Source organism: Zosterops lateralis (genome assembly GCF_965231275.1).
Source record: "Zosterops lateralis genome assembly, chromosome: 9".
Lineage (NCBI taxonomy): Eukaryota > Metazoa > Chordata > Aves > Passeriformes > Zosteropidae > Zosterops > Zosterops lateralis.
In genome coordinates, this window is record NC_139769.1 from 27590614 (window position 1) to 27613885 (window position 23272).

Below are 23272 nucleotides of genomic sequence, written 5' to 3' on the forward strand. Positions count from 1 at the left end.
TCTTGTCCAAGAGGAGATTTTTTTAGGATATCTTTTTATCTTCTTTCTTTTTCAGGTTATAGGAGAATTAGAAAGGTTTGCAGCAGCTGCCCTGTAGAGGCCAAGCCTTCTCTTCTCTCCATGCCAAGGGGACAATCTCTACTGTCCCCTCACTCAAAATCCATATTTGTACTTTTATCTGGGAGAGTAAAAGCACAAGAGGATTTGTGGGTCTCACTCACCCTACCCCTGCTCCCTTAAAGCAGTCATTTTTCATAAAACCCTTTTGCACAGATTCTTCTGGGCAGTTATTGACATGTCAGTGGTGAGTTAGCATGTGAAACCACGCTCCGGGGGTCCAGAGTGCCTTTTGCCTTGCACAAAAATGGTATCCCAGAGCTATTCTGTGCTGGTGGGGAGGGCTTCTCTCTTGGGAACTAAATTTTTGTCTGCCTATTGCTTGCACTGGTTGCAGTCCAGCAGCCTGTCAAATGTCTGAGTTACCCCCCTCTTAGAAAAACTTGAGCAACTTTGGCATAACACTCAGCTGACGTTTTTCAGCCGACTGTGACTCACAGGCCCACTCACAAGAAAGCAAGGAGTGGTTGGGTCAACTCTGCTCCAATAAACAAGGCAACTGTTGCTTATGCTTAAAGGTGCTCCTGATTTCTGCAGTAAAACTGGCATCTCATCAATGCTGCTTCATGTTTTCCTCCTCTCCAGACAAACGTTAGAAAACAAGGAAAGGGATGAAGGTCGGTGGATGTTTTTCCCTGCTTGGTAGCCTGTAACTGTAGTTCAAACAAAACCCAGGATTACCAGCACATAGGAGGGAAAATTCACAAAGTAACATTTAGCAACACACCTGGAAGCTGGTGTGGAGGTGTGATTTGCTTTTTTTGGGCTACCTTATCTTGTAGCTTTTTTTTCCTTCTCATCGAGTCTAAAACACAAGGGCCATGAGGAAGAGTTGTGCAAAACAATTGACAACTGCCTTTCTGTTCTGCAAAAGGAAAAACATTTGCTTCACTGAACTGCCTGTTCAGACTTCCACTTAGCCAACGTGGAAATCCATGAGTTATCAAAAGGGGCAGTTCTGATTCCCACGATGACATGGGACTGAAATGCTCCTTTGAGGTTTTGTGAGGGAAGGCACATTCCTTTGCACGTGGATTGCAGGGGGCTTTCAGGGTTATTTCAGAGAGCAAATTACAAGATTCTCCTGTGGTTCTGAACTCTTCTGTTTTCCTTACTGAGTGGCCAAGTTTAGGGATTAAGAGTAGGTTTCTGGCAGCTGTCTGCCAACAGCAAAAGTACCACCTCATGTGCAGTCACAGCCATTAAGCCTGTCTGGTCTGTGCTGGGGGAAAAGGGAGATTCCAGGAGGAGAAAAGAAGAGACCAGCAAATTACTTTTGCTGTTATAAAGCAGGACCTCAGCAGTGTGGCCTCTAAGATTATAAATTCCTGCTGGGAGGATCACTCCAGGTGGATGGAGGGTGACTCTGTGCTGTCCTCTCCCACAAGTGCACAGACAGAACAGTTGGTTCTGTTTATTTTGTGCTGGAGTGGTTTCATAATGTTTCATAATATTCCTAAAGCAGTATCACCTCCCACTGAAAGTAGTATGACCTCTCACTGTCCCACAGAAAGGTGGTGGGTTGTTGTTTTGTTTGTTTGTTTTTGAAGTGGTCATTTTGGTTGGCTGGCCCCCTTGGTAAAGAAAACATTTAGTTAAATATTAATATCTGCATCCTTCTCTTATCATATTGGCACCTGCAATAAACGTATCTCAGACTTCAAGAATTATCAATAGAGCCACAGTGAATAAATTTTCTATCACCAGGGGGTGATTGAGAATGAGGAAAATGGGTATCTTTGAGTCTCCTGTACCTTGCAGAGTAGCCAAAGCTGCAATTACTGTCAGTTTATTGTATGTTCTGTTACTTACAAAGATAAGATAGTTCACTAACAGAGTAATAGCAGTATTTTGTTATTTTAACTTGGCAGTATCCTACAATAAAATTGGAAATTTATTAGCAGACTAATGAATTATGTACTCTCTCTGTGGTGCTTCAGCAAGTAAACTGTGTGAGGAGACACTTGTTCTTTTGTCTTTTTAGTATCATTTGGCTAGAAATCCTCCTCTAAAACAAGAGGTGCAGGGGGAGGCTGAGATCTGATGTGTTTTTCTTTGCACTGGTGCTGACAAGAAAATCATTTATCTCACCTTCCAGCAGAGGTGGTGGCAAGCACTGGGAGCAATGCTGTGGTAACATGATCAGAAGAAGTGAGATGGATGTTGTGCAGGTGCAAGCAGCATTTCCTCCTTGTGCTGAACGCAGGGTTAGAGAAATGCACTTGTCTTTGATACACAGCCCAGAATTATTTTTGTAGAGAAATGCCATGTACATTCCCAGCTTTGCTCACACTGGGTGAAGGGCTGCAAAGTCCTGTGTGAGGACCCAGGAGAGTACATAAAGACTAACCTATGTGCATTTTTCTTCTGGTTTTGCCCTATTTAATCTGTTGTAGATACCTCATCTTATTTTAACTTCCTAGCTTCCTCAGTCCCCCTGACTTCCCCTTATTTTCTTCCCTTTAGTCTTTAAAACGTGTGGTTTGATTAGAAAGCTGTAATCTCTTTATAGTTCATTTCATTTTAAAGCACATTAACCTGCAGAATGAGCCACTGGCTGTCTCTTGTTCAATTCCCAATGAATTTCCTGTTTGTCTGGATGCTGGGTTATTCACTCAACAGTTAAGGGAGGCAATTAGGCTGCTGAAAGCTCCTTGTGGCTCAGATCTGCCAGCCTGGCACTCGCTGCTGTGTCTCAGCCACAAAGGCTTTACCTCTTACTGGCAATGGCATCATTTATGCAGTTCTTTTTTATCTTTTGGTTCAGATTTCCCGTCTTCTGAATTTAGCTTCTTGGGGGTTTTTTGTTTGTTTGTTTTGTTTTGTTTTGTTTTTTTCTTCTTGTCTTTTTTCCCTTTTTTTTTTTTTTTTTTCTTTGGTCTGGCACTAATTACAGCTCAAAAGTATGTCTTTAGTATGTCTTTCCTTGCACGTTTATGTAGAAAATTGCCTGTGTCCCAAGGGAGGGAGAGCAGTGGGAGAAGACAGAACAATCTACAAATTCTTCCTTATCAAAACTCTTTGACAGAAATTGAAATTTCACTTTTATTTTTTTGGAGTGCGCTTTAAAATACTGTATAAACTCCAACAAACTTAATTTGTTCATCAAGAATGTTGTGTAAGAGGTGAGAAATACTTGTCACTGTGTACAGCTTGTATTTTGGAGGAAGTTTTTGGCTTATCCTTGCAGGTTTTGAGAACAGACAATTGCTGGCAGTCGTGGACTGTCTGTCCTGTTCTGCCACCACCTGTAGCTGCAGACAGAACAAGGGAGAATGGCTTCATGCTGAAAGAGGGTAGATTTAAATTGTGTATTGGGAAGAAATTGTTCCCTGTGAGGGTGGGGAGGCCCTGGCACAGGGTGCCCAGAGAAGCTGTGGCTGCCCCTGGATCCCTGGAAGTGTCCAAGGCCAGGCTGGATGGGGCTTGGAGCACCCTGGGATAGTGGAAGGAGTCCTTGCCCATGGCAGGAGGATGGAATGAGATGGTTTTTAAGGTCCCTTCCCACCTAAGGACATAAGACCTCCTCTGCTAGACTTGCTGTACCTTGTATATCCCTCTGTGAAAGGACTTGACCTTATCTCCCTGTCCTCCTCCTCTCTCCTCTTCTTTTCACTGTTAATTGCGCAAACACAGGTAAGAGAAGCTGCTGGGGGAAGGAGACTTCTTCCAGTGGATGTACATTGCTGAGGAGGAAGGGAACACCTGATTCAGGGAAGGAGTCTGAGGTTTGAAAAAGTTGAGATGAAACAGCTCTTGGAAACCTTGGTGAGGACTGTACCACGTGTTCAGACATCCACAGCCAAGGTGAATGTTATTGTTGAGGGGAGAGTGAACCTCAGCCCTGCACTGGAACTTGCAGAGCAGCTGCTGGGAAGTTTTGATTTTTGCAGAGACTTGGACAGAGTCATGAGCTGCATTTTAGGGAATTCGTGCTGCAAAAATGGGTGACTCCATGTTTGTGACTTCTTTACAGTGGTTTTTTGTCCTATCAAGAGTTATTAGAGACATGTGGTTTTGATGTCTTGGATTCAAGAAGACAATATGTCATTTTATTAGCACATTTCTGGAAGGGTATGTGGTTCTCCCCACACCCCCTGCCCTTGCTCTCCATGGCCCATAAAGCCTGATTGTTCTATCAGTCCCAGCAGTGTTAGTGCTGCCTGCAGTTACTGATAATTTTCACTCTGTTTTAAATTTTGCTAAATCAAAACAGAGACATGGAATTGCTATTGGCATTTTAACATAGTAAATAAATATGCTTCTGCTCCCAAATAAAGACTATCTCTGGAGACAAATTTATAGTGATCTCCCATGTAGTCTCAGTGCTTTTTTCCTTTCCTTAATTCCTAGTTAATGTGCAGAGAGAGACATGGTACGGGAGATGCTTAAAACATGGAATTTTTCAATTAGATAGCTTTTTCCTGAGTGGACACAATTTGTGGGGATTTGGTGAGTAGGTAGGGAGTTGGTGAGTATCTGTAGAGGTAGATTCTAAATAAAAAACTTACTAATTTTTTTCATAATACTTTGATCTGTGGTTTGGGGTTTTTTTTGTTTGGTTGGTTTTTTCCAAAGAGACTGTTTGAATGCAGACCGTGCAAATACTTTGAGAATGATCGAAGCTATTAATGCATCATTGATTTCCTTCATTGACTTGTCCATTAGATATTTAATCTCTTCTTTTTAGCAAGTGTGTGTTTTTCTGTTCCAAAAGCAGCCTCCCACTGTCCCTTGCATAGTGGGAAGCACCTCCTGCTGCCTTTCTGTCGCTTTGCCAGCCTTGAGACTTGGCTTCCAAGGGCAGTTAAACACTCTGGACTTATCCTACCTTTCTGCTGGGGCTGGGGGGGTTAGGGAGCAGATTCACTCATTGCATGACCACCCAAGCCAGTGTAATCTGTCCTGCCTGAACAGCTCATGCTATGATTCTGTGCTTTTGTTGGCAGCAGCAGTCTGAAACAAATCTCAGCAGTGCCCTGGATACTCCCTGTCCTGTGTGCTTTCTTCTGTCCCTCATTTTTCTTGGGCCAGTTGTAAGAATGTTTTGTTAGATGGTCAGTGACGATGAGGGTTTTTAATAGTAGCAGCTGCTGTAAAAAATTGCTGAACTGTATCTGTTTCACAGAGTTCTGTGAAGCTCTATTTCTGAGAATACATTCCACTTAACCCAAAAAACCCTTAAAAACCAGGAATGATCAGCTGCTTTAGGGTCTGCACAGGGACTGTATTTTTGCTGTCCTGAAACAACTTGTTGAGCTGCATGCCTGAGAAACAAAGCCATTTGACTCACTGCTTATATTTAGTATCATTACCTACTGCATTAGGTTCCGTTTTCTTCCCAGCATTAATGTTTTTGCTCAGGAAGGTTAACAGGGAAAACGCCCAGCAAAAGGCATTTCTGTGCTTATCAAATGGAGGGCAAATGCATGGAAAACATCAGGTTGCTGTGCTGGGTGTCAGCTTGTTGGGTGTTGTTTTTTGGGGGTTTTTTTTATTATTATTATTTTCTTTTTTTTTGAAGAGCGTGTAGAAGGAGCAGTATCTAAGGATGGGGAGAGGATGTCCTTCGTTTTTGGTAAAGCCTGTGAAATTAGAGGAGCTGGTGGATCCTTAGTGCAAATGTGACCTGAAATTGCAACATCGTCTCTGTTGAGGTCCAGAATCATGGATCATAAATTTATGAGATCCCAACCTTAAAATATACCCTGTGCTCTCGATCTACCCAAGGTGATAAATTTTCTGGTTTTGAGTATATTCGTAACTGAAACAAAGATTCCAATTGCTGATTCTGTATGTAATATCTAAAATACATTTGATCTGATATTTCTGTTTGGAACAAGCTTTTATTACAACTTTCTGTAATCACATGGGAAGCAAAGGGGAGATGGGCAGGTTTAAAGTGCTGCTGGTGGAGCTTTAGTCTAAATCTTTGAAGATTGTTTGAAAGCCTTGGCTGCCAATAAAGCCTGGACTCAGCTCAGGAAATCGCATGATTCCTGGTGCTTCTGGAACCAGGTGAGGAGCTGTAATTGACTTTTCAGCAGTGAAGTGGAGAACATTCTGTTCAGTTGGTGTGTAACAGGTGAATGCCCCAAACACTGGGGAAGTGGTGTTTAAAATGGAAGTGAATAGAAGAGTTTGAGCACAGCTTTGCTGGTCTGAACTCTGTGTGCTGCTCTCCATTCTCCTTATTGCCATCTCTTATGTTAGTTTTGGTCTATTCCAGAAAAGCTCTTCAAGGGGTTAACTGACCAAACTCATCTTTCTATGTGACCTTAAAAGGATCACAAATTCAAGACCATTTTTCTTCCCCTTATGGGGGTGTGAGAAGCTGCAGAGCTGCTATCACATTTTCCTTTCTGAAGCATGAAGGGCTTTGATTCCTGAGAGTGCAATGTTTTCTCTCCTTTGCTCCCAAGCAGTCTTATCCCAGGGTTTTTTATTTTTGCTACATGGAACCCCCCCATAACCAGGCAGAGGAGCCTTTGCTGCCTGAAGTAGTTGCTCTGTACGTTGGAGCAAATCTGGAATGTCCTGCATTATCTCCTGAGATTCCCTGTGATAATCACATTACCCTGCCAACGAACCCTATTAATATTCATGTGGCAATTGTTTTGGTTCTTGGCAGAGATGAGGGCGTTAATGTGAAGCCTACTTTGGCTGATGGGTATTAAAGAAATGATTTATGGTTTGTACTGTAGCAGTGATTTCATTACACTTGAAGAATTAAATTCTGAACGTCTTTTGGTAGATGTGTACATAAAGATATGTAGTGAGGCAGTTAGCTGGCATGTTGGACTATACACCAACCTCTCCCTCATAAGGATGAGGACCTGTTGGTGCAAGTCCAGAGAAGGGCCATGAAAATAATCTGGAGAAGAAAAGGCTGGAGCACCTCTCCTGTGAAGAAAGGCTGGCAGAGTTGGGCTTATACAGCCTGGAGTAGAAAAGGTTCCAGGGTGATTTTACAGCACCTTTTGATACCTGAAGGGGCTTTGAGAGAGCTGCAAGGGAATTTTTACAAAGACATGCAGTGGCGGGACAAGGGGGAATGGCTGCCAGAGGGCAGGGTTAGATTGGATATTGGGAAAAAATTCTTCCCTGTGAGGGAGATGAGGCCCTGGCACAGGGTACCCAGAGAAGCTGTGGCTCCCCCATCCCTGAAAGTGTTCAATGCCAGATGGAGCAACCTGATCTAGTGGAGGGTGTCCCTGCCCATGGAATGGGATGGTCTTTAAGGTCCCTTCCAACCCAAACCCGGTCGAGTGAAGGAGAGCAAAGGCAAGGGGATGTTTGCTCAGTCCAACTTGCTAGCAAGTTTTTCCTGCTGAAATGGAAATGAAGGTTTGAAACTGTGTGCAGTTCTTCCATAATGATGTGTTGCTTTTCCGGTTTGGATGGTGGAATGAAGAGAAGGAGCCCTTCAGCAAAAGGCCACTGGGCTCTCACACTGTTTGCCCTGTGCTCCCTTGCCTCTCTGCAGCTGGGCTTCTCTTATGTGGAGGGTTGTTGTAAAACTCTTCCACTGTACCTGGAAAGATTCATGTGAATTATCTGGTTTTGAAAGCAGCACAGTTTCTTTTTTGGGTCCAACCCCTTGATCTTGCAGTTAACCTTAAGGGATATCAGCAATTTAATTGGACTTTACTTTTATAAGGTTTTAATTTCTTGAAAGACAAGGTGAAAAGAGGAGGGGAGGAGAATCTGCTGTTGCCTTACTAAGAGAGTAAGAAAAAATGGGGGTCTTCAGTAGCCAGCTTTGCAAGATGGTAATAAAAAGGGTCTTTGAATAGTCGCGGATCTCTCAATGTTTTAGTTTAGATGTTAAAAAGGCCTTTTATGAGATAAGTGGTCTTTGAGAGAAAGATGAATACAAAGCACATCTGAAAACATATAGGATGGTAGACCTTCCAGACAGGCACTTATCTTCAGGCTGAGGACTGCCCAGCTCTCAGCTTTCTCCTCGCTCAGCCTTTTGTACCAGCCACAGTGTGGCTTGGCTTGAGAAACCACACAGAGGTAGGCACTATTTTATTGGTGTTATCAGTGAAGACACTGCCTGCTGAAGGCTCCAGACCCAGAACTGCTATAACTCTGGTGTGCTTTCAGAGACAGGAAGAGCCTCTAGTGATTACTGTGAGCAGAAGGGTTGCTATGTCTCTGTCCCAGCCAAGTGAGAAAGGTCACTGCTTGGGATGGACCAAGGACTGGACCCTTAGGGATGGACCAGGACTCCCCTGTCCATTCTCCCTCTTCTCTCCTTCCAAGGATGCTTGGATGTGGCAGGCTTCCCTGATGGCAGAAGACATGCAGGTTTGGAGAGCTGCTGCTGGCCAGAGCTGGGCGCAGTCTGTGTGTGTCTCTTTCCCTTCACACACTCTGGACCCTGTCCAGAGCCCCCCTGCTTGTCACAGGCTGCAGCCAGGTGTCTGTGAGCTCATTGCTGGATATGAGTGGCTGCTGCTGTCTCTCTCATGGGCTCTGCTTGCCCTTGCTCAAGTTGTCTCCAAGTGCATGAACCTGCCGGGGAGCCAGTGGAGTTGTCAGAGAAATCATCATCTTCTTTTGGAGCATTTTGGGTCAGTAGAACTTGACCCATCTGCTCTCTTCTCCATCAAGAGAGCTTTTATTGCCAACAGTGGAGCAAATGTTAGATCCCTCTGGATCTGTGCAGAAGGGTTTGGTGCATGCTGGTGGTGTGCTCTGTTTGCTCAGAGGTGGAGCTGCCGTGAGGGAAATGCCACAAAATGGTGGGGAAAAGCCATTGGCAGCTGAAGGAGCCCGAGGCTTCATGTGGTGAGGTGGGGATCTCCCAGAACACAAGCAGGCTCTGCTTGAAACGCTGTTGGGGAGGATGGGTTTGGCTCCTGCCAAATCTCTGCACACACATTCATTTCTGCCAGACTGACCTGGTTCCTGGAGAGCTGGGGACTGGCTTGTGGGGCAGCCAAAGCCGTATGCTCTGACCTCTACACAATCTCAGCATCCCTGCTCTGCTCCTCCACTGCTGCTGCACTGCAAGGTGCAGCCACTGTAGGTGTTGGTGCCTCTTCTGGGGACTTGTTTCTGCATCTGCCTCCCCCTTCTTTGCCTTCTATCCCTGGAGTGACTGGAACTCTTTTCATGGACACTTTTTGAGCAGGCATTTGGAATGCTTATAGGACGCTTCGTACTGGAAATCCAGGAGACCTCTCCAGAGGAGGAAGCAGCGTCTCCTGTTTGTCTTGAGTTCCCTTGTCACAACAATGGCTTCAGAATCTGCCTAATTTAAAAGCTAGTTTTAATCTGATGGGAAGATGTTTGTGTATTTAAAATAGTTATTCCTTGCTGGAGCCACTCCCTTCTTTTGTCCTTCACTGCTGGGCTTTTCGGCTTCACCCAGCGAATGTGCAGTGCCTGTTTACGGCCAAGATACTGGAGCATGAAGGAGGAAGTCAGTCCCTTTAATACTGATTCAGTTCCAGGCTTCCTGTGCGTGTGCATGCACGCGTGTGTGTCCCTCTGTGTGTGTGTGTGTGTGTGTGTGCTCAGCCCTGCTCCTCCAGTCGCTGCTCAGCCTCTGCAGGAACAGCCACGGTGCTGGCAGAGACAAGATGCAGGTGTCTTGTTTTTACCTCTTCCACCTGGTTTGGGCCTGAGCAGGTTCAGGCAACACGGGGAAAAATTCCAGCATGGCAAGCCTGATGAGGAAGATGCTGATGCAGGCAAAGACATGGAGTGGTGAGTACGGGAAACATCTTGTCTGATGGGAGAGATAACTGCTCAGAAGGGTTTAGGTGCCTGGGAGGAGAAATGTGGTAGCAGGCAGAGAGCTGTTGGGTGTTGCTGTTGTTTTCATCTTTCGTCTCCAGTGTGAGATGGCAACCTGGAAATGCCAAAACCTTTGTCTGTGGAGAAGATGGTTGTCCAGGTGAATGTGTGTTTAAAGTCTGTTTCTTAGCCTGCCCTGGGATTTCTGCTCTGTAACAGCAGCAGTCTGTCTGATTTGGAAGTTTTGGAGGGTGTGGGGAGTTTGCAGGAGATGGGCATCTCAGGAGCATTTAAACTGCTGTGTGAGTTGTGACTGCACCAAAAGATGAGGTTGAGTAGAAAACAACACCGATGAGCTGTAGAAGAAACTACTTTATTGCTTCGTTCCTGTACTTTTGATTTGGTGGCAAATATCTGTCTGGATTTCAGTAAGGTGTTCTCATGTTGCGTGGTTACAGAAATTGTCATCAGCAGTGCTGGATATTTTGGATTTTAAAATATTACAGTGGCAGCACCAGCCTGTGCCTGGGGTTCTTAATTTAAATTTATGGTGTTTATCCAGATCTTAATTGTGCAAATTAGTGTAATTATGGAGTGTGATTATATGCATACCCAGTGACTGTTTTTAAGAGGCTGTCTCAAATGTCAGGAATTGATTTTATTAGCCTTGTGATTTCTGGTGCAAGCACCTTTTTTCATGCTGCCATTCTGCAAAGCAGACATCCCAAACTGCCTCAGCAGGAAACAATTTCTGCAGTGCCATATCAGAGGGAATGACTGTTTAATAGGGCAGAAGGCTCTTCAATGACTCTGACTAATTAGGACTGATTAGGTGAGTTATCAGACTGAAACAGCCCTCCCGAAGCAGGACAACTTCTTTGCTCCAGGCTGGGATAAGGATAGCAGGACACAACCTGAGCCCCATGTGGTAAAGTTTATCCAAGTGCCAATTTTATCAGTGTGTGAATTTTAATGAAAAACTGTTCTTGGAAATTAGGACGTTTGTGTGAGTTATTGGCTGCTGCCCTTCTCTCCCAGGGCTGCAGCTGGGAGCGTGGAGGGGGCAGTGGAGGCACAAGCACTTCTCTTCTGTAGAAGTTAGGGGCTGGATGTTTTGTGTTGCCCTTTGCTGGGAAGGGGTCTCGTTGGCAAATGCTGTTCTCTTCTAGCCTAGACTTACTGGTCTCTCCCTACTCACTCAGGACTTCTCAGAATCCATGACTTTCTGCCTTTAAGGAAAATGAAGATATGACTTGAAACAGAGTAATCTCCTTGGATTGCATTGTGACAGATGTGGTGTGACAAATACAGGAAACTGTAGAGGAGATCTCCTTGATCTCTCTATAAATAGCTTGAGACTTTGGGTAAATTAAGCAATCTTTACAGAAAGAAGCTGAGTGAAAATAAATGTCATAAAACCATGGAATGGTTTGGTTGGAAGGGACCTTAAAGATCATCTCATTCCAACCTCCCTGCCATGGGCAAGGACACCTTCCACTGTCCCAGGTTGCTCCGAGTCCCCTCCAACCTGACCTTGGATGTTTCCAGGGATGGGGCAGCCACAACTTCTCTGGAAAACCTGTGCCAAGGCCTCGCCACTCTCACAGGGCAGAATTTCTTCCCAATATCTGATCTGACCCTGTCCTCTATCAGTGCAAAGCCATTTCCCCTTGTCCTGTCACTACATGCCCTCATCAAATGTCCCTCTCCAGGTCTCTTCTAGGCCCCTTTTACTTGCTTCAGGGATAAGGAGAATGGAATTATTCTAGTTGAAATTTCACTTTAAAAAAAAGTCAGTCTGAGAATTAACATAGAGGGGTTTTTTTATAGGCAAGTCTAGCAGGTATTAAGTGACTAGAGAACACATTTACTTTGTGTACATTTCTTCAGAGAAGTTTTAGTCCATCAATGTTTTAAAGCACGATTCTTTGTTGAGGGAAACACAGCCAAAAGGGCAACGTGTAAATAGCCTTGGCTTTGATAATAGCATGATTTCAGAACCCCTGCAGAGCTGTGGTTTTTTGGTTGTTTGGTTTTTTGGGTTTGTTTTTTTCCCTTAAATCTCACTGTTTACACCGTGGGGAGGTGTGTTAAATGGGTTTTTTAAGTGCCTGCAGGATGTTAGGAAGTTGGGAATGCTGGGAGAGTAAGATGTGGTTCTGGAACAAGTGTACCCATTGAAAAAGCACTTGGGTAGGGTGTGTAAATACAGGCACTCCTTCTCCCCCAGGGAAAGCACGTTCTTGAAGCCAGTCGGGTTCCTGCACTTGTAGGGGGTTGAGTGCTGGCACCTCAGCTCTGTAATCCCAGCCTCCATACCAGTCCATGGATGAAAGGACCACTGCAATTAGCTGTCAGATGGAAAAAGAAATGGCACAGGAAGGAAATGTTACAAAGAAGCACAAGGACACTTACAGTATTTATTTTCTAGTCTTTATGGTATGGGGAACAGCAAAAATGCAGATCTACACCTTATTCTGTGTTGTCACATGTAATTTTGGCAGAAAGTCTGCTGCAAAAGATGCTGATTTTGTCTTTACCGATCAGAGTTTTTGTCTGGTGACCATTCTTCTTTATTTAGCACTTCTCATGTCATTAAAAAAAAATATTTTCTTCCATTCTTAGTTGTTAGGGAGAGATTTACTTGAAGGAGATCTGAAAGTGATCATGGGTTTGTGTGGTCCAAATTTATGCATTTGACTAGTCACCAGCAACTTACAGCAGCTTTCAGAGATTTCAGGATTAATGAACTACATGAAATATCAGACTTTAAAAGGGACTTCTAAGTGGTCACTTTTGTATAAGAACAGATGTGGTCAGATACTATTTCAGCAGGATTTATATTCCACATACTTTGAGACAGTAGGTTTTTTATGACCCCTTTAGAATGTAATATTTTAATATTATGAAATATTTTTAATGACTCCTACTAATGTATAAATATGTTTAAGGTTAGTTATGGTGGAGAACTTGTGAGCATTTCATGAAGTGGTGGTGAAACTGAACATCCTAAGGTTTTGATCTTTATTTAAAGCAAAAAGGTTATAAAATGTCATGGTCAAAATTGGCAAATGGCATTTTGCCAGCCTAACAAATGTTGCTGGATTTATCTCTCCTCTCTTGAGATCCCTGCTACTTTTAAATACTCTTTAATTTGCCTATCTGCTGTTGTACAAGTGCAGAGAAAATGCAAACCGTTGTTTGGATTTGGGGTAAACTGAAATAAGCTTGAGCCTTGCTCTAGCTGAAGAGACTTTTAAGTCAACTGAAACTGGTTGTTCTTGAATATTATTGTTTGTCTTATATAAAAATACAAACTGAATGGAAAACTCAACACATTAAAGAACAGCAAAGTGGCGAAAACTTACTGAGAAGTACCGAGCTAAGCAGTATCCTTTGTTTTCTAGCTATGCCACCCCTTACTTCAGCTGCATCACCGCAGCTGATGCTGCCATATCACCTGGAGGTTCTGCAGGATGACAGTGGATGTAAGAAGCTGTTAAATGAACTTTCAAGTTTTCACATCAAAGCTCTCAAATAGCAGAAAAGTAACAGCCCTTAATGGTTGCACCATCTTTACATGTCTGTGTGTTGGCAGGTAAATAACGGTAGTAACAGGGATCTTGGGTAATTTTATTTAAGCATCAGGAATAACTTCTGTCTGAGAGTGCTGAGGATGATAAATCAGGGACCTTTACCTTTATATAGAGCAGCATGGCTTTTAAGGGTGGTAGCCCCGGAGCTGTCACATCAGGACCCATGGATAAGGGAGTTTCAGCAGGGATTTCATCACCTGAGTGCAGTGACATTTATGCTCCTGTTCAAGTGAAGATGTTACAGAACATATTTACTCAGAAAAGCATCTCGTTTAGTGACAGTCTTGCAGCACAGGTGTCAGAAATACTCTAAATCTGTTTTGCATTTAGTACTGCTGCATTCTTCTGTCATGGAGCCATCAGAATCCTGTCTGCAGAAAGGCTTTTAATATTCTTTAAAAGCAAACAACAACAAAACAAGAAAGAAAAGAATCTGTTTAAAAATAATATAGTATTACCTTGTATATTCATTGTTCTTATGAACCTCCTAGCCAGGCACAGAACGTTGTGTGCTATTTCCTCTGCAGACAGATAATTGCAGGAGGGAGAGGAAATTGAGCCATGTAAAGTAAAAAATCTTAGTAAGTTCCTATTTCTGTTTTCTGGGAACTTAGATATATTTTTCTTTTTCTTTTTTTTTTTTTTTTTTTTTTTTTAATAATGAAAACATTCTAGCCTCTAAAAAAAAAAGTTGGATTAATAATAAATCACTTTGGCAATAAATTTTATTGTCTCTGAAGGTACCTTGCATTAAAAGTAACCTTTTTCCTGTTCTTGTATCTCTGTATCTTCCCTTCAGTAAGGGACTGCTACTTGTATTGTTCCAGTCACTTTCTTTGTGGAGGTAAATCTGCAGTCACTTTCTGACATGAGAAAACACTAATTATTGCTGCTGGTGTAAACACTGGAAGTATTTGTGTTCACTTGTCAGTGTATTCAGTTATTATTGTGATTAAATTTGTAATCCTGAGGCTTGTTATCAGGTAACAGTAGGAGAATTACTGTTTTGAAAATGAGGTTTCCAGTTTCAGTTTTAGTAGGGCCTGGGAGGAGATAACAAATTAGATGATAGCTTAGGTAATAGGAAGAGTGAATTTAAACTGAGTTTTGTGAATACTGAAAGCACCTCTGGGGCTGAAAGTTATAATTAGGCTAGTCAGAAAAAAATACAAACATTTATTTCCTGATTGTGTCTGTAGATTTTAAAGTCTTAAAAGTCCCTGTATGAAACTTTGGCCATGGCCAGGTACTTTCTGGGGCAATCACAGGCACCGGCCTCTTCCTTGAGCTAAATTCAGCTTTTTCCTGAGTAAGTGCTTTAAATAACTATTCTTGCTAAATTGCAGCTTTCTACCTGTCAGGTTTCCAGAGCTCCACATCGATCACCAAATGTGTATGGCGAGGTAATGGCAGCCTTAGACCTGTCTGTGTCAGGAGCTGCTGCACTGGAATCTCTCTGCTGCTTCTTTACCCCTTCTGGAATCTCTGGAGTTAAGCTCCTGAGATAATGAGCACATGTTTCTTCCTTCTCTTCCCTTGCCCTTCCTCTCTCTGTCTTGTTTTCCCTCTTATTTCTGGCTCTCAATTTCTGAGCTTTAAATGCACATTTATTCATCCTTTAGTGAGACATTGTGCTGTGTGTCACTATTCTCTTCTGTATTGCTGCAGAAATTCTGCCTAATTTTCCCTGTAGTGTGGTTTGTGGTGATTGGCTTCAGTTGTTTTACAAGGAACCCTTGCATTTAATTGCATTGCATTAAATAATAGGAAAAGAATGTGAGAGCAGTGATGTCCCTTCCCCCTGCCTTTTTCTGCCTTTGGTGGGATTACCTAGAAATTACCACCTTCTGGTTCATTCAGAAGTTCCCTTAATAGCTATCTAGTACAAAATATAGAGGTCTTAATGATAAAAGAGCTGCAGCTTCTATTTTAATATTGTTTCATTGCTGGCTTTAAAAAGAGAAAATGTAAGTTAGTGTTGGAATAGAATTTTTTTGCAGTATTGACTCTATTGAACTGTGATTCATTTGATAGTCTAGAGGTGTGATTATAAGAAGGACTCTCAAAAATTGGCTGAAAGCAGAGGTGCAGGTGGATGAACTCTCCTGTTCAATTCAGTGATCAATCCCTGTAAATGGGAATTGAATGGATGTGGACTATTCAGCCATGAAAAGTACAGTGACTACAGCAGGCAAGCTTGTGGGATTTAATTCATTTATTGGCTATGTTTGATAGTTTGTTGCATGGGAAGAGCAGAGGAGAGTGAGTGGGAAAAGTAACTGAAAGAACCCAGTAGGGTAGAAGAATGAAGGACAGAAATAAACCCAACTTTTTTTCCCAGTGAATGTGACAAAGATTCTGAATAAGAAATTGATGTGCAATCATCTCTGCATAAATCATGCACTATTTCTGGAAAACTTCTTGCAGACTTCAAATTCCACTGCAGACTGATGTGTTAACAAAGCCAGTTGAAGAGGTGTTTGTGTCCTCTCACCTTCTCTTACAGGCTCCTTTGATGAGCCGCTTCAAACTGTGGAATTGTAAAAGCACAAGCACCCAAGTGAAAGGTTTTAAACAGATCAGAACAACAAAGTGTGTTCCTACGAGGTCAGCTCACAGCTAGAGCTCCTGCAGGGTACAAGAGCCCAGCGAGTCCTGGATTTGCTGGCCTTTGCCTGTGCTTCTGAGATCCAGTAAATGTTGAGTTGTTGATTCTCTCTGGACTTCACAGGCTTAGTTACCCTCCTTCTGTCAAGATGACCATTGCAGCTTTGCAAAGTCATTCTCAGCATACCTGAATTTCCACGTAAACCACTAAGAAATGCCTAATTGGGTGTACATTCTACCACTTAGATGTGGTTTAGTGGCTTGGCAGGAAATGTGAATTTTTATTCACTTGATAACAAAAGCTGTTTAATTTAGGCACAATGAAAGTTCGCAAAGTGGTTGGGATTTGAGGGGGAAAGTGTTGGGAGATCTTGTACCCTGACTTGTGAATACACAGTGACTCATGGTGTTGGCTCTGGGAATGGATCATTCCACTTCTCAGCTGCTTGGGGAACATCATCTGTGGATGATGGGGAACAAAGAAAATAAGAAAATACAGAAAGAGGAGCTCACGCCTTCTGTGCATCAGAAATATGGCCTGCATCTGATCTTTAGGGATCCAGACAGGAAAGACTTGAAATGCAGACTCAAAAGAGAGCTTGTTCAGATAACTCTTTATATCTAAAGACTGAATAAGAGTTATTTTAGATATCAACAACTAATTTTTTTTTGAAGTGTAACAGCAACTGTGTATTTACTGTAGGACAGTAAATATCTGTAGAATTATCAGCTCTTTTCAAGCACTTTGGTATCAGTAATTTATTGCTCATCTGTGAGAGTCTGAATCCAAAAGTTAGATGGCAGATGTGCAGCTTCCCACGGTGATGTTGCTGCATCTGGTAAATGAATTTATCATAGAATCCTAGTAGGTTTGAGTTGGAAGGACCTTAAGGCTTATTTTGTTCCACCCCCCTGCCATGGGCAGGACACCTTCCACTGTACCAGGTGGCTCCAAGCCCCATCCAGCCTGGCCTTGGACACTTCCAGGGATGGAGCAGCCACAGCTTCTCTGGGCACCCTGTGCCAGGGCCTCCCCACACTCACAGGGAAGAATTTCTGCCCAATACCTAATCTAAACCTACTCTCTTTGTGCATATAAATTCAGTGAAGTGTCATATGATACAAGCTGAGACTTGAGACTTCTTTCTAGTTCAGTAATTAAATATTCAAACCCTTTTTAATGAAACAGTTCTCTCAGTGGTCCCAGACTGTCTTGCCCACTTCTATTCTGGCTGCTCTGTTCATTTGTGTGAGAACTTCAAAAGTTCTGGGTTTGACAGGCCAGGTAAATGCATTAACAGATGCACTGAAAAATTCCCCAAACCAAACCACAACTTATTAAATTCTCAAGGTGATTTGTTAAGGCTTATCTTGAGGGTTGGCTTTTTGTATTTAATTGCAGCAAATTATATTCCTTGAGGGGTTTATATTTTAGCAAATATATTCAGATTTGCCCTTTTTTCCCCTTGTCTTCTACTACAGTTTATTGCAGAGATATAATCAATTTTCTTATGTCAGTTTTCTAGACAGTCAAGAAGGTAAAAGAAGGACTTGATATGCTTGACAGCTTTTCAGACAGGAAGAACTTGATTTTGTTTTGATTTCAGCTGTCCATAAATGTGTGTTTGTGCAGGGAGGTGAGTTTTGGCCCCTGCTGCTGGACATCATGCCAGCTGCGTGATGATGAAACCACAGCAGCTTCTCCTGGGTAAATTGTGTGTCAGTCCTGAGCCACCAGCACCTTTTAGTCTGAAGCTGTTTGTGCCTGGCCCTCTGGTTGAGATGCAGGAGGGCACAGCTGCTCCAAAGCTGTAGCCTAAGGCAGGGGTTGGAGAGGAGAGTTTTATGTGTGTTCCATCACCCTTCCTGCTTTTGCATGCCTGGTGTGAGCAGGAGAAGCACTAACTGGGCCCCCTGTCCCCTCCTTTCCCCTTTATCAGGGTTGCAAGTGGGGAGAGGGTTGTTCTGAGCTTTGGGATCTTTTCCTTTCATCCTTCCTTCTTGTTTAATCATCTCTACTCCCAAATTCTTCTGGCTGCTGATGGTCAGAGAAGAGACTGTTTTTGCAGGAGGCTTGGCCAGTTAATCTTTGGTCCAGAGATGAGAATGTGTAGGAGGAGCGTTAGTGACTCTTAAGACTTGACCTGGGTTTTCATAGTTAAAAATCTGGATGCATTAGTATAAAATATAAGTAAATAGAATAACCCCAATTTAACACAGAGTTGAATTACAGGGCTGCTGTTCTGTTTGTAGCATTCCTGACGTTGGCATTGTCCTGCTCTGTCCTCACTTGCTGTGAAGTGAGGAGGGAACAGGAAGCCAGGACCTTGTGTTCTTCTAAAGAGGTGGTGTTGGGAATGCCAAATTCTGAGGATTTCCTGGCCTTTCTTGTTTTTCTGGAAAGAATAAAACAAAACTTTAATAAGACAAAAAATAAAATCCTTGACTGTCTGCCTCTTCCCTTGCCACTCCCCACCACTTCTGCCTTGTGCACTGCCAGCCTGGGGTGGGATGTTTCCAGGCTCCTTTTTGAAGATATTTATAAATAAGTTGAGGTCCATATGTTTGTTTTTTCCCCAATGATTTCTTTACTGTAAGTCATTGTATTTCTGTGTAATTGATCTCTGTGTGTCAACTTGCATCTAGGGAGAGAAGTCACAAATGGGTTGGGCCTGTGCTGTGCAAACGTGGAGAAAGGAAATAAAAAAATAGCTTGACAATAACCCTAATAATGACAACTGGGGACAGAAACTTGTTAAAAAAATACAAGTTAAAACTAACTTGCTTTGAAACAATAAGAATAACTGGTATACATAATCATTACAGACTAAAATAGAGCAGAGAATAGAGGGTGCAGATTTCTCTCCTCTAGCCTCAGCCTGCCCAGCAAAATTTGGCATATAAATATCCATAAATCAAGAAGGGCAAAGACACTTTAAGATGTATTTTTTAGCAAGAAGGAAAAGCATTTCAGTGGTGTTCCTTCCCATACATTGTGGGATAAATCCCATTATCTTGATGTACTTCACAACAAATCAGGATTTCAAGTTTGGTGTCCTCAGTACATATATTTTCATTTCCAAACACAAAAGGGGGGAATTCTCCTTGGTTTTTACATGCTTTGGGAAAGAGAGGGAATACATGGCTGGATGTGTGCTGCAGGCAGGAATATCTGGTGGAAAGCTATGAGCCACAGCAGGGCAGGGGGAACAAATGCCCTGCCATGTCCCATGTAAGGAGATTAGGTTAAGACTTCAGCCTGGACTGAGCAAAAATTAGAAAGGATAATGCTGCATTAATTCACACAGGTCTAGCTTCTGTAGCACAGTGACAAAACAAAATTAGTAACAGTCTAAAAATATAACCCTTAATAGAAGAACTTTCTCCTCCTCCTTTTGCCCCGTGCTCCCTCCTCCTCTCATTTTCTGCTTGGGCACCCGAAGTTGGAAACTTAAGAATTGGTTTTGAATGGGATTTTTCTTCTTCTCCCCATGCCTTCATTTAAAAACAAAAAAAAATTAAAAAATTATTTTGAAAAAACCTGTTTCTGTAGCAGTGACTCAGTGCTGCAGTGCCTATCTGCCTTGTGTCAGGCATGGGGCTGTCTGGGGGAAGCAGAGTATGCACATACCCAAACTGTGAGACAAGCTTTGAAATTGCACCAAGTGCACTCAGAGCATCAAATGTGCCGGATCACGCTGCGATTCCAGTAACAGCCAGAGCTCTCTTGGCTCCCAGTGGTCACGCTGCTCCAAAAGGGGAGAGAGGCCAAACTGCACAGTCATTTGGGTAATTAGGTAAACAGTAAATAGGAGAAGGCTTCTTCTACTCAAACTCCATTGTTTTTTCCTAAAAGTCTATATTTAGATTTGGCAACCAGATTTATCACAGTGATTGGTGCATTGTTTAAACAAGGTCACCAATGTGTGTGCATGTGTTTATCTCTGCTTAACTGGGTTGCTTATTTGAAGTAGAAATACCTCCAGAAATATTGTGCAGAGTTCTTGAAAACTTGTGTACTCATGTCCCAGAGCACATGGTCTTTATTAGAAAATAGATGCAATTATTCATGTTTGGTTTTGCAGCTTGAATCCCGAGGGATTTGTACATAAAACTGTGGAGGTTTGATTACATCCTGATTTTATGTCTCACTAGTATATGAGTGTTTCATATGTGTAAAAACCTTTTTATAAGGCAGGGATTATAACAAGTTCCTAAGTGAAGCCAGACGGGTGCTGTCCTGTCTGTAGGAATTGGAATACATATGCTCATTAATTTAGTCTAACTCTTGGTGATTGCTTGTGTCTTTATAAAACCTGGAGTGCCTTTGTGTTTTATATTTAGAGCAAATATTCTGGACTTGTTGGCAGGTTGGTTTGAGACTTCAAGGTACAGTTTCAAAGCCAGACTTTATTGTTCACAGCAGTTCCATGCTGCTTGGTGAGTGAGGATGGAGCACGGTTTGCTAACAGTGCTAGTGTGGTTAAGGTAAAAATAGCAAATATCAGCTCATTTTCCCTTTTACCGATGAAGTGAGAAAACAACAAAAAAAGGCATTTCAGAAATGTCAACTGGAGAGGATTTTGCTCTAAACAAGAATATGCAGTTCTTGGGGGGGGTTGTTTCCTTTGTTTTTATCATAGTTTGTTAAACATTTTGGTTAAAATTCCATTCTTTGCAATGAAAATAATTGAGACTGTATTTAAAAAAAAAAAAAAGAGATTGCTTAACAGTGGCTGCCTACTGAAAGTGCTGCTTGCACAGACTTACAAATGGGACCGTGCTCAATTTGGGAAGGATTGACCTATGAGAGAGGCAGTTCTGGTCATTTGGTGTTCACACCTAATGAAACAAACCCTCTCATTTTGGAACTTGAAACAGAAGCGATGTCTTGTACCATAATAATGAATGAGAAGACACAAAAGAGATGAAGTGCTTGTGCGTGGCTTGCTGGAGGACAGGGCTCCATGTGCAGCTGGGAGCAGCAGCAGTCCTGATGGTGGCCTTGGTGGCTGGGGACCCTGCCTGGGATGCAATGACTTCTGCTTCATACAAATCCTTTTTCATAATGTCCATTTCTTTGTTTTGTCCTGTGGTGAGGAAGTGTGTGCGTGTGTCACAAATTAGTTCCTTAAATAGTCTCTGAAAGAGAATTATCTTCTTTCTTTCTCTTCCTCCCTCCTTCCTGTCCCTTCAAAGGTTGAAATCCTTCTGTGTCTTTCTCTTTTGGGGAGAGACTCTTTTTGTACATTAAATTCCCAGGCCAGTGCCAGGACATACAGGTTGAGCTCTCAGAGATCACGCAGTGTGTCACGAGCCGTGTCCTACACTAGGCATCTGTAATCATTCTTTAAACTGCAAGCACAGAGGTTCAGTCAGAGGGTGTGCTCCTTTCTCTCTCCATGCTGTTTTGGTGCCTGCAGGTCACCTTGCTTCATCCCTTGGCTCAGTTGCCAGTGCTGGAATCTCCTCCAGGCCTGGTGCCCAGGCTGGCAGCAGGTACATCTTCATTCCAGCGCTTCATCACTGGCCCTGACGTGTGGCTTCTGCACTGATTCAGGGCTGTTCCTGATAGACAACCTGTGGAGAGAAATGCTGGTTAGAAGGTCATTTGCATTTAAGAAATGCTCTTTTTTTCTTCCCTCCACCCCATTATTTTTTATTTCTTTTTTGGTTGTTTTTTTACTACTTTCTCAATGCAGTGCTATAGCGCCTGGAATTTTACACAGACCCTTTTTCCATGCTACTCCCAAGTGTTTTAATTTCAGGCTTTTGGCATTTTGAGATACCAGGATGTTTCATCTTTCCACTCTGGAGTTTGTTTCTCCATTTAGATGAAGGTTTAATCCTAAATTCCGGCTGTCACTGATTTGTTGTCAGTTGTTGCACTTTAATTTGCTGATATTAGCATAACATTCCAATGGGGCTTCAAGGTGGGTTTTAGGATAGTTCTCATCCAGCTCAAGGAATTGCTCTACCTAAATTCAGAGCCTAAAATAATTCTGGATTTGTAAATTCTTCCCTGTGTTTTGCTGTATGGGAACATGGCTTAGTGGTGCACTTGGCAGTTTTGGGTTCATGGTTGGATTCAGTCTGAAAGGTCGTCACAGCAGACAGAGTATTTCTATTACTGGTGGTGTTTAGATGAGGAATGCAAAAATTAAATTATGCATGTTGCTAAAGTTCTTTATATACACTGTAAGAATACACTCTCCAGTGATTTTTGAAGAGTGTTGTCAATTAGCTGGTGGTTATCTTTTGCTGCCAGTTGGCTCTCACAGTGGGATTTCCAGTGTTTGAGAAGCTTTTAAAATATATTTACATTTTAAAATGTATTTACAGAACTAGTATTGTGTGAAGGAGTTGTTGATATAAAGATAGCTTACTCACTCTAAAAAAGGATAAAATAAGATAATAAATAAATTATAAATAAAATAACAGTTACAGCAACTAATTAAAAAAGATACAGAATAAAAATTATAAACTCAGCTTCTAATATGTTTAGTGGAGAGTTGGTAGGTCTTATTTTATGCAGTGAGGATATATAAATATACATTTATATTCTAGTTACATAAAAATAAAGGCTGGAAAGAATGGATAAATGCACCTGCTATTTGGGCATAGTTATCAAGACCATTTTGGTGATGTTTATCCATTAAATTGCTTATATACTATAACTGTGTTTTCTCCCCTAGTAGTTTAGGCTGCAGTTGGTTTGATGAACACAGGGATCACATCCAGCAATAAAACTGTTTTTTGCTGGTAAAACCCTTGCTTTAAGATTGCAGCAGTAATGGGCTTTTTCCCCACTCTCTCCACAAAAATCCTGAACTCTTCAGTTGGGAATGAAGAGGGGTGATGGGAAGTGAATTTTGCCTGCTGAAAAACAAGGCTATTAAAACCTGAAATGAGCAGCTTGTGTATGATATTTCTGATGGTACTGAGCCCAACATGTAATCATGGAGAAATAGATGTCAGACTGGGTATAAGCACTTTCTTCCTTTATGCAGTCAAAGTTTGTATATTTATGTAAACACATTGATTTATTTGCAGAGTTGCAGAAGTTGACAGTGAGGTGGGTCAGTGCAGCTGTCTTTCTCCAGGGGCTCAGGCTGCTGATCTGTGGCTCCAGAGGTTTTCCTCCCAGCCTGAGCTCCCCGTGTGTGCCAGTGGCTTCACAGCTCAGGGTTCAGGCCACA

The 23272-nt window shown here is 42.4% G+C and overlaps 1 protein-coding gene across 2 annotated transcripts in view; it reads left to right on the forward strand.

The window, feature by feature from the left end:
• The window catches only part of RASAL2 (RAS protein activator like 2), a gene marked incomplete at its 5' end in the record, with an annotated part of 163455 nt that overhangs the window by 27879 nt on the left and 112304 nt on the right, over positions 1–23272 (forward strand). The window contains one exon of one of the 2 annotated variants that reach the window (XM_083867830.1): positions 9631–9840. The exons of the other annotated variant lie outside the window; for it this stretch is intronic. Coding sequence (XP_083723956.1) covers positions 9792–9840 — 49 coding nt within the window. Of the gene's footprint in view, positions 1–9630; positions 9841–23272 lie in introns of those variants that run through there. 2 annotated transcript variants of the gene reach the window in all.